General features: G+C 43.7%; 1 protein-coding gene across 1 annotated transcript; it reads right to left on the bottom strand.

The window, feature by feature from the left end:
- Positions 1–411: 411 nt before the first annotated feature.
- Glct (ceramide glucosyltransferase) lies at positions 412–10,812 on the bottom strand. The gene has a single exon (XM_078191331.1). It carries the CDS (start codon positions 9,561–9,563, stop codon positions 8,367–8,369), a length of 1,197 nt encoding a protein of 398 aa, XP_078047457.1. The 5' UTR covers positions 9,564–10,812; the 3' UTR covers positions 412–8,366.
- Positions 10,813–10,897: the final 85 nt, after the last annotated feature.

Raw genomic sequence — 10,897 nt, 5'->3', positions numbered from 1 at the left:
AGCATTAATAGCGGGTAGGGTCTCTCCTGTTCTTGCGGTGATATCGCTCGACCCGACAATTAACCAATCCAATCTCGTACAAGCACTGTCTTATTATCGTGGCGTCTAATCTACGAGAAAAATTGCACGTTGCGACGAGTATCGAATTACAAATTGCCCCTCGTTCGGTCACTCGTACGAATCATGCTCTCCGTCGAGTCGTTTTCGGTCGGATCATCCTCCGTCCATCGTCGCGGGATTATGTCGCAAAAATGATTCCTCGCGATTTCTAGAATTGTCCCGTTGAACAGATGAAAGAATTCCGCGGATCTGACTTTATCGTATCTCGTCGGGGTTTAACGTCGTCCCATTAACGCGTAGTTATTTTTCCACGCCCCGAGAGAGAGAGAGAGAGAGAGAGAGAGAGAGACTGCCGTGAAATCGCAGTAATTAATGATTTTTCATATGTCGTCGAGCAGAGGAGGAAAACTGGAGGCGATCGTATTGCGTAAGGAGCAAGAATATCCATGCAAATCCTCGTGACGCAACGGGCGCGGCGAAAAGGAGGTTCCCGGAATCGATCGTGTCGAGCCATAAAAGAACAATTCGCGGAGAAATCATATCGAAAAAAGTGACACCGAACCGTCCCGCTTTATCTGTACCGCTATGCTCTACATGCGTCAGCCTTTTTTATCGTCGCTCTTTTATTCATCGGACGATCGTGAATCATGTATGTACTCGGTGGTATCCGTTTGTAATGATATTGGAACGATTAACGCGCGTATCAAGACGCGTTAGCGCTGCCATGGTAAATACGTAGCCTACTTCTGCGCGCACACACGATACATCCGTCTAATTTTACAAAATACGCGATAACGAGCGGCTCCGTTCGAACACTGTGTAAAGTTTCTATAAAATAAGTTCCTAGAGATCGTGGTCTCGTGTTCATCGAAAAGGAACGAGGCATGTACCATTTTATCTAATTGTCTGTGACAAGCGTCATTTCCCTAGATTCTACGTCGAGGCCTAAGTCCCGGATACGATCCGGCTTATGCGAGTCATTTCGTCGTTGAACGAATCTGCATAACGACGCCCGTGCGCCGACGCTTCTCGTGCCCGCGAAATCTACGTGTTCCCCTTTTGATCCGAGAGAACCCGAACAGGATATCTCGTAGGACCGACCACGCGTCGTACACCATTAAAAAATAAACCACGGACAATCGAACGACAAGCGAAAACAACGGATTGTGAAAACGTCGCGTAACCGGTGTTAGATTCCGATGTGCAGCACTTTTGTACGATTATCATTTTATTATGCGAAACTTCTCTGCATGAAATCTTACATGTTTCCCAACGCTATTAAAAGGTGGGATTTCCTATACGCGTCAGACGCGAACAGCTGGGCGTGCGCGTTCGCCGGTTACAACGGAAACTTACGATCGTGGAAATCGTTTCTGAAACGCGTTGGGGGGTTTAAGTTACGGCGCGCGGTTAATATCGAGAAGCCCTAATGGGGTTCGTCACAATGGGCCGTTGGTTTTTTTAGATATTTTCATTTAAGGTTTGCACCATATAAGGCAGACCGTGTAAAATGAATGCGCGTTACATATAGCGAGGAGTGGTAGCCGAGTGGGCAGCATGACCAACGCTATTGTATGTATGTATTTCGATAAGGAAAAATTTACTGAATAATGGAAAGCAGTTTTTTAGATTGAACGATTCCTCCTACCTTTTTTATAAGCGGACGTTAAAATTAATCGCAATGCGTCAGACGTGGACAAAGAAATGAATTATCATTCCGTTACATCGGTATGAACGCGTTCGCGCGCGCGCGCGCGCACGCATACGTTCGACGCGTACAGTAAATCCCACCTATAGACTATAGTTTCTAGAACCGTCGAGCTGTCACGACGCTTCTATATACATATGTATATGTTAGATTGTTGTAAAATATAGTTGCAGTTTCCAACGTTTCGAACGAGAGATTATTCTAGTATTGTTTACGTGGGTGGGCATAATTTAAAGAGTTTCATGTTCGAAAAGTTTCCATAACGGAAATGGTTAAGTCACGAAAATGAAGGGCGTCGCGTACGTTAGTTTGTAATTCGCAATGAACCGAGAACTTCTGTCGGGGCAGAGTCTCCAAGAACATCTCGCGAGGTTGTGAAACAGATGAAAAAGATAAGATGAACATACTTTCCATCGTAAATAAAATATATGTCGCTGTGAAGTTTCGAGATTAAGAACCGCAATCACTTTACTAATAACCTAATATATGCACTGGCTTAGGCTGATAGACGTAATTCCTATTTTCCGGTGCAACTTTGCGAGATCGATGAATAATCATGTAGAGAAGATGAAGAGGAATATCGTTGGCCGGCTATCTTAAACTAAACTGATAAATATTGTAAAGGTTAGGACGGTATCTAACACTGGAAACAATGATAAAGCTTATCACGGAACGTGAAACTTTTACAAGCGAAGTTAAATGCAATTCCTGCCGATTATAATATTTAGACAGCAGTATCGCGTGAAAAGAATAATGCAATCGTTAAGTCACTTTCTAAGAACAAAAGACGTGACCGTTCACAATCAGAAAATATCGCGAGAACTCGATAAGGCTGGTGTTATTATATCTGGCTCGATAACGTAATCTACGATAAAGTACGCGACAAGTAACGTCCCGTGTAATCGCAACGGCTAACCTAGGCAGACCTGCAATCTTGCGATCTTGAGAACAGTATAAATTGGATTTTTTTTCTTTCATCTTCTCTTATTTGTAATGCTGCACGGGTTGATCCTATTTGACGTTTTTCTTTTTAATTTCTCGCATTTAGAACCGTACAAATTGTTTCGGCTTACACCCGCAAACAGATGCCGCAAAATACTTGGAATAGATCGTAGAAATAAGTAGATAGTTGTAGCAGTAGCGTATCGGCAGTTTGTTAACAATGAACGCGAACAGAAAGAGAGATCTTTGGACTGGACCCATATAACACCGTAGGCCAAACTTGCAAGACGTTCTTATCGTGTCGATTAAGAAAATAAAATTGAACGATGCACGCGCTGAACGGCCAAACGTTTTGTTTAGGCGGACCGCGTCGTACAATCGTCAATCTCGCCCATTTCCCCACTTGTCGGGCAATTAAACCTATTAGTCGGCGAAGCCCGGATCTTCGAGGGTTCAAACAATTCTATCCAACCGCGTGGCGAAACGACAGCAGAAACATTTTAATTCGCCGGCCACTTTGGCCGATGAAAGTAGTGTCAGGGTTAAAAAGTTTTATCGTTAGGACGCTATTTTGATTCGCCGAATTCCTAACACTGCTCCTCTCTTTCGTCCGAAACAAACATAAAAAAAAGGCTGCGCCGACGGAGTGGATGTTCGAAAAAAGAAAAAAATGTGCATTCGAAGTTGTCGTTAACGTCGTTTCGCCGCACAGCAGTCCGGTAACACGCTTTCTGTTGTTTAACATTATTTAAACGTTATTTAAAGGCCTATGATTATAGTATAGTAGGTCAAAAATATATATTAACATTTAAAAAGTCAAGGCGACCGCCATTTTTTATCAAAGGAAATATATCTTCTACATTCGTTTATAGTTTAAATTTGTAGAAAAATGGATTTACGTACTTGAAGAGCGCCCGTTAACACGTCGTATAAAACCATCGCTAAAACCCTATTTTTCTGGTGTGCGCGACACGTTTTATTTTACTTTGGAATTTTTTACGATATCGTATTTGAAACACCGTATGCATCTCACCGCTGTATTATCTAAAGCGAATAATATTTTGGATTTCGAAACTGTGGAGGATCGTTAGTTTATAGTAGAAATATTTTGTTCAATGTGTATATTAAAATTGAAAATTCAATTAAATCCACAGAAACCGTGTTCACGGACCATTGTGCATTGAGAAAGCAACGTCCCTCGAGGTAACTGATTTTTACTGATATCGCGGACGAGCAAAAAACAGGAAACAAGAATTCCAGACTGGGATTACTCTTTGATACGCGGCGTCGCGTAATAAATGTTTTTTCCGCACTTTTAATCTAACCTATTAACAGGAGATTACGTGTATTTATTATATAAAGCTTAATTCCTGTCGATCACTTCGCTTCTTCTATCTAGCTAAATACGCGTTAAACCCACCGGTGCTCATGCAATATCAGTGTCGGTGCAAGTCGTAGATGCACTCAAATATTTTAATCCCGTATCGCAAAACGCGCCGCGTCACGGCGCGGCTGTTGTTTATACGCCGTGTAAAATACGCTCACGCGAAGAATGTAACAGCGGAATTGAATTGTTTGTGAAAAATAGTAATAATTATTCGCCGCACGATGCGCGACCGAATCTGATTAACGTGTTTTCCCGCCGTTGTTCGTGTCTCTTTTGTCGCGACCACGCTGAACAAGCGAATTGCGAGATCACCGGAAAGCCAAGCACCGCTGCGCTATGCTAGATAGACTGCCAACCAATGTACATATAATGTACGATAGCTAAGCTTTCCGGTGGGTCCCCTTATGTCTCGTTACGTGAATTTCAATCACGCGGCATCAAATGACTCTAGGAAACGGTGGAAGATCGTCTTAAAATTATGGAACGCGTTCGTTTCAAAAGGAAACAAAAATATATGTATGTATATATATATATATATATATTCGTATGTACATATGTATGTACAAGCGTCAAGGGAAAACCCTTGGAAACTAGATTGTAGCTACCGCTTTCGAACAACAATCGGTTACAAAAACGAGCGAAGCGATTGTCGTGACACGCGCGGAGAGAGGAATGTTGAAAAGAAAAAGAGAAGTCTGCTTGCTCCACGGATGCTCGGAACTAGACTATAGCGTTGTAGAAACAACTGGAAACAAAGCTCAAATCAAAGAAAAAGATAATCTCTTATCGATCCAATTTTTTATCGCTGCGTGACGAAAGCAAAGAAGATAATTATGTAATCATGATGATCGGCTCTCACTTTTAGTTACAGTCGGTCATTTCGACCTATATGTACATATGTACAGCGCAACATCGGCTGGTTTCAAGTTACGGAAACATTCGTATATCTGAGCACTGCGGTCGATGGGTTGATACGCGAAATTCCGATGTCACAATTAATTAAATGGGAGGATCTCGATGATCGATCGGAGGGGGGCCTGGCCATGACCATACACCCAGATTGACCGGCCAACATCTTACGATCGTGATCGTGATGAACGTTCGTTCCCATAATATTCGAAGATGACGAATGGAGGTAGCGGATATTTAATCGACGCCAGGGATAAGAATTGTTCCCGACGATATATTTCTACTGGAAATATCACTTCTGCCGGCGTGTATTTCTAAGATAAGTAGAATCACAGAAAATAATTGATTCGCAATATCTGTACAACCGCGTTGGTGGAATAACAATGTGAAATATAGGAAAAAGTTGTTAACATTTCAGTTACTGGAAGCCTAATCATTTTCTTTCCAATTGTCTCGAAAAAATTATCGATGTCAAGGAAATGCTCTACAATATTCTATACTAACCTTTTTTTTGGTACCTGCAAGCCACAATCTGCTGGATTCCAATTGTACAATGCATTTTTTTACCGATTACTATAATTCCGACTATAAAGTTCCGTTTGCTTAAATTGGTCTATCGTTATCAATTACGCTCACCCTCCTTGAAAATCGTTCCCTTTATTACAGAGAAAACTATCTGCCATCGTGATCGAACAATTTCTAAACGAGAACAACGCCACCTGCACAGGTTTTGCCGCGTCGATTTCGCTAACATTCTTGTTCCATCGCGATTCCACTTTCTCCCGATCTTATCGACACAGAAACAATGCGGTGCCCAACGCAAATATTACCGCTTCACGGATACCGACACCTTTTCCTCTGTCGTCCAACTTTAATCTCATAATGCGTTATTACTTTGCACAAAACTTTCCGATCCTTATGCAGTTTGACTACCTGAACATAACCTAATCCGGTAGATAAACAAGGAACGAAATGCCAAAGTGTATTTGGTTAACGTAGAACGTTTGTTTTCGGTCAATTTAAAAAGAGTTATTAAAGACTGCCAATTTGTTGTACGATCTGGTATCAATCTTACTTATTTGCTGTATATTTCAATGTAAATATTAAGTTTTATTATACTTACACGCGTTTTCCTAGTAGAAAAATCGTTGAGATGCCAGTTAATGTTACTCGAGTTATTGGAACGACGAAGAAAACAAAATTTTCACAGAGCGATGAGACATTACGTCATTATACACGTCCAAACGGCTACGATACACTTTCGCAACTGTTTCCTCGAAGGAATAGTTTCATTAAAATCCATCAATTATTCGTTAGTATGGCAAGGGACTTTGAGACCGACCTTGTTGACAGATATATACCAATCCCCATTCCCTTCCTTCGTTCCACTCCAAAATGGCATAAAAATTTTTCCACCAGACATATCGACAAAATTCCGTACATTACACGTCATGGAATTGAATGGGCATTTAGCCAGTTGATGAAACAGTTTAAAAATTTCAAAACGAATTATAGTAGAACCTTCCGTAGACGAATCCCATGGGAGAGGAAGCGCAAAAGCGTTCGCATAAAAAGTGCTTGGATAATATAACAATTTGACATTAAATTTTATTTATTTAAAGAGAGAGAGCAGTTGAATGTTATGTCAATGTGGAGACACTCCGATAGATGTTCGAATGTAGAGGGTTCTACCGTAGAAGTTTCAATAATCATGATTGACCCATCGTTTCCCTGTGTTCCATTTCAACGACACTTCCGGTTTCATCGTTATTATTTACAAGTGACACGAAACATTGGAGCGAAAGTATCGCTGTGACAGAACACCGGGACAACAAATGCATTTTATTATTAATATCCACAGTCTAATTAAGCGCAGCTCGCTAGTATAAAAGTAGCTAAAAAAAAAAACAGTGAGGAAAACGCTCAAGAAACAAAACATTGCACAATCAGTGAGCTTACCGTCGCGAGTCGGCGGGTATAGCATGTAAAACAATCGAAAACTTGCGTATCGCGCTGTATCATGATTACGAAAGACGCGTGCGTGTGCGTACGCACCCGTGGCACAAAACATCCCCCATTTAATATTTACATGAATCTCTCTATGTGTACCTTGACGCGCACGTGTGTGTATTCGTGTGTGCGTGTGTGCCTCCGTGTGACGTGCGTATACGGCGCGTATTTTAGTATCTTGTTCTAACATAATACAAGTATAATAAGTACTGTACACGAAAATAGCAAATATATCGGACATTACAAAAAAATAACATCAACGCTGTTGTGTCACATGGACACGTGTATTTCGACAAACATGACCAAAAAAATGCCTCGGATTGTGCAAAACAGTCGTGACTTCGAAAAATGTACCGATTGTAAATTATTTTTTATAATTATATTCTCGTGATTCTATTTGTACATATATATATTAAATAATAAATATTAAATAAATACCTCTGCATTTGTTGCACAACTCGCGATTAAAATAAAAAATATAAATTTTAAAAATTAAAAATATAAATTTTAAAAATTAAAAATTTTCGCTCAGACTGTCCAGCACCGGAATTTTACGAACATATGGTCACGTTAGTCTCGACGCGTCGTGGACCTGACGTTAACAAACGTAAATCCATTCTCAAGACTCGACTTAAAGTTTTATCGGTAAGTATAAGATCGGTAGCAAAAGTGGTACAGTTTGCTCCCCCCCATTCTTCCTCCTTTCCTTTCATCAGTACGAAATTGAGAATTAATATTAATACTGCTTGCCCTTGAACATCTGTTTCGTGAATAAAAGTCTGTCGGCCTTAATGAGTGTGTACTAGAGCTCTTACTATTATTTTTACTGTGTATCCGAATCTACGGATAACCAAGCCCGAGTATTCAGGTATTCACTAAATCTGAATCCGAGTAATTGAATAGGTTTGATCCATTTCTGTACGGGAAATGAATAAATTTCTGTTTTTATACAGAAAGAGTGTCGTTGCACTTGCTGAATATGCCGGCATACATGGAAATGAAACTCGAATCCGGATAGACAAGGTATGCGGTTTCAAGTTCGGATCCTTGATTACCTAGCACGACTAGAAAGAAGTCACCTGGAACAATCGCAAGTCTGGCCGATTATTAGACGTTGCACATAATTTTGTAATTGGTCGCATGTCAATTGATTGCGTGGCATAATAGCACCGCACGACTTGTTTCTAGAAGTACTCGTACTCGTGTTCAGATTGCTGGAAGTGTAGTGTGTACCCATCGAGGGCCCAAGACGCGTCACTCAAACAAAAAAAAAAACGAGAAAAGAAAACAGGGAGAGAAAGACGTATGGAAAAACTGGAGAGACTTTTCGGCGTCTGTCCTCTAGTCCGTTTAATATTTGACTTTCGTCTTAACCTCTTCGGCGACGCCGCCCCACCTGAGCTTGTAAACGCGGGACCGCCACTGTATCAGAGGGTCTAGGACCGCTTGGAGGAAAAGATAGGGCCTGGTGATCTCGCTGAGCAACCATCCGCACACAAACTCTAATTTATTGAACGGCAACGGGCCGTTCTGCACGACGCACAGCAGCGTCCAGTCGCACATGAACCACAACAGTATGTGTACTAGATAGAAAACAAGCGAGTCCCACTCTAGTAGTACACTGGCAGCCCAGGAAGCACAGGCACCTAACACTAAACACTCGCTTAAAGGCTCGAGCAGGATCGTTGTGGGCAGCATAGCCACCCTGAGCTTTGCCCATCTTCGCAGCCTCGCCTGGAACGAGTGGAGTTCGCAGTGGCCGCTGTTTTGCAACGCCGGCTGCGAGGAGACTGTGATCCGCCATCCGCGGTCGGTCAACGACTTCGCGTAAAAAAAGTCCTCGGCGAGATAGACACCGAACGTTTTTAAACCACCCACCTCGTCGAGAGGAGCTTTCCTAAGCAACGCGGACATCCCCGTGTGACAGTTTATTCGTAACAGATCCGCGGCCAGGTACATCCGCGACTGTACAGTCCCAAAGAAGATTTTCTCGTACGCGGCGGCGAAACCTTCGCGGTCGCATGTGAACGGCATCTGGTGCACCAGCGCGACGTTGTCGGTCATGTAGTTGACCATGTCCAGTAGCGTATCCTCTTTCATTTTGATGCCGCTGTCGCTGATCAACACGAGCTCGTGCTTCGCCGCCTCGTACGCCGGTTGCATGTTGTTGATCTTTGGGTTGACGCCGACGTTTCGGCCACCGGTGAACAGTTTAGCATCCACTTCCGGGTATTTCTCAATCAACTTGCGCACCAGCATCAACACCGGGTCCGAGTCATCCTCCACGCAAAACAATAGCTCGTAACGAGGATATTCCATAATGAAGAAGGTCTCTAGATTATTGAACAGATTCGGATCAACGCCCATCAACGGCTTTATGATCGACACGCCGGGCAATGGGATTTCGTAGGTTGGTACTTGGGTGACTTTACGGTGCAGCTTCCAACGGCCGGCTATCAACGCCAGTAGGTGTACGATCCACATACCTGACCAGAATATCATGAAGAATACCGCGAACCCATACAGGGTATATAGCATGGAGTTCATTTTCGAACGACGATTCTCGTGTTTCAGCTCGGAGGCCGACCTCCGACCTCGCCTCACCTCACCGGACCTCACCACACGTTCACCCGTTGTGTATGCTGTTTGTCGCTGCACGACCGATTTAATTAAACGATCCTCTTCTTCTGTCTGTCGATCCCGATTCTATCGACGATCTCGAATCCCGCCATCCTTCCATTCGACATGAACAACGCTCGCGGCATCCTCGAGGTTACCGTCGTGCCGCGATCACGATACAAGCTGCGGCTTCGTTTCGGATGCGTCCATGGGTGTAGAAGGTCTCTGGAGGATCTCCACGGTGTAGCACCGTTTTCACGGCGATCACAACGACGACGACGACGACGGATACGCGGCCATCGCATCCAATACATTCACGCACTAGCTCTCACCGCAGTTCTTGCAGTTAGGGTAGCCGTCCACGGACTTCAGCCACTCGAAACGCCGGCACGCTGCCGACGGTCGTACAACTCCTGCCTCTCCGCCCCGGTCACTGTTGCTCTTTTCTTTTCTCTTTCTTTTCTATCTCTTTCTTCCTCTTTCGTTCAATCTCGAATCGAAAGAATAAGGACCGCCTGTATTCTCCGATCACCGACGTGCACGCGCCGCGAGAGAACACCCTCTTTGTCGCGACGCTTTCTCCCCGATTTTCACGAATGCATTGAACTTCGCCCCTCTCGACGACACGGTGAACCTTGTTGCAAAGTTGTTTCTGTCCTATCTGCTCTTAACGCGACGGTCCTCTCAACAATGCGGCGCGTCCTCCTTCTCTCCCTTGGATTTAACAGCCGATACAGATATCAGCATTCCACTCCGCTCGCTTCGACGGTAAACCAGACGGTTCTTGAGTTGCGTTCGATACTTCGTCACGATGCAACACGGTTATGTCAAACAGAACGACCGCTTCCATTCATTACGACGATGCGACTAAGCGGATACGTCCAGATCTGTCCTAGCTTGTCTGCAGCTACGGCACTGGCGTCGTCTGTCGGTACATGCTCTGTTGTCGAAGCCTGTGCGTACTATGCTCGAATTCGACCGATTTATTCTTGTGGACGCGGGTGAAAAGTAAATCCCGACAGGATGAAAATCGAATGTACGCGTGTTTAAAAGCAGCATGCAACGATGCACCGTCAAGCGTGGACGGGACAACTGGCTGCATCGCTGCATGTGACAGCCGCACAGCCGGCAGGCTCGCACGGCCACTTCGTGACTACGTTCAAAGCAAACGCGTCCTTCGATGCCTTCACCAACTGAAACCTGGCGCGCGCAGTCTGTTACTTTTATGAATAAATAGGGGATTGGCATGATCTCTCCCTTTC

Source organism: Augochlora pura, chromosome 9 (assembly GCF_028453695.1).
Source record: "Augochlora pura isolate Apur16 chromosome 9, APUR_v2.2.1, whole genome shotgun sequence".
Classification (NCBI taxonomy): domain Eukaryota; kingdom Metazoa; phylum Arthropoda; class Insecta; order Hymenoptera; family Halictidae; genus Augochlora; species Augochlora pura.
Note: the sequence above shows the minus strand (reverse complement) of the source record. Positions and strands in the feature narration are given on the sequence as shown.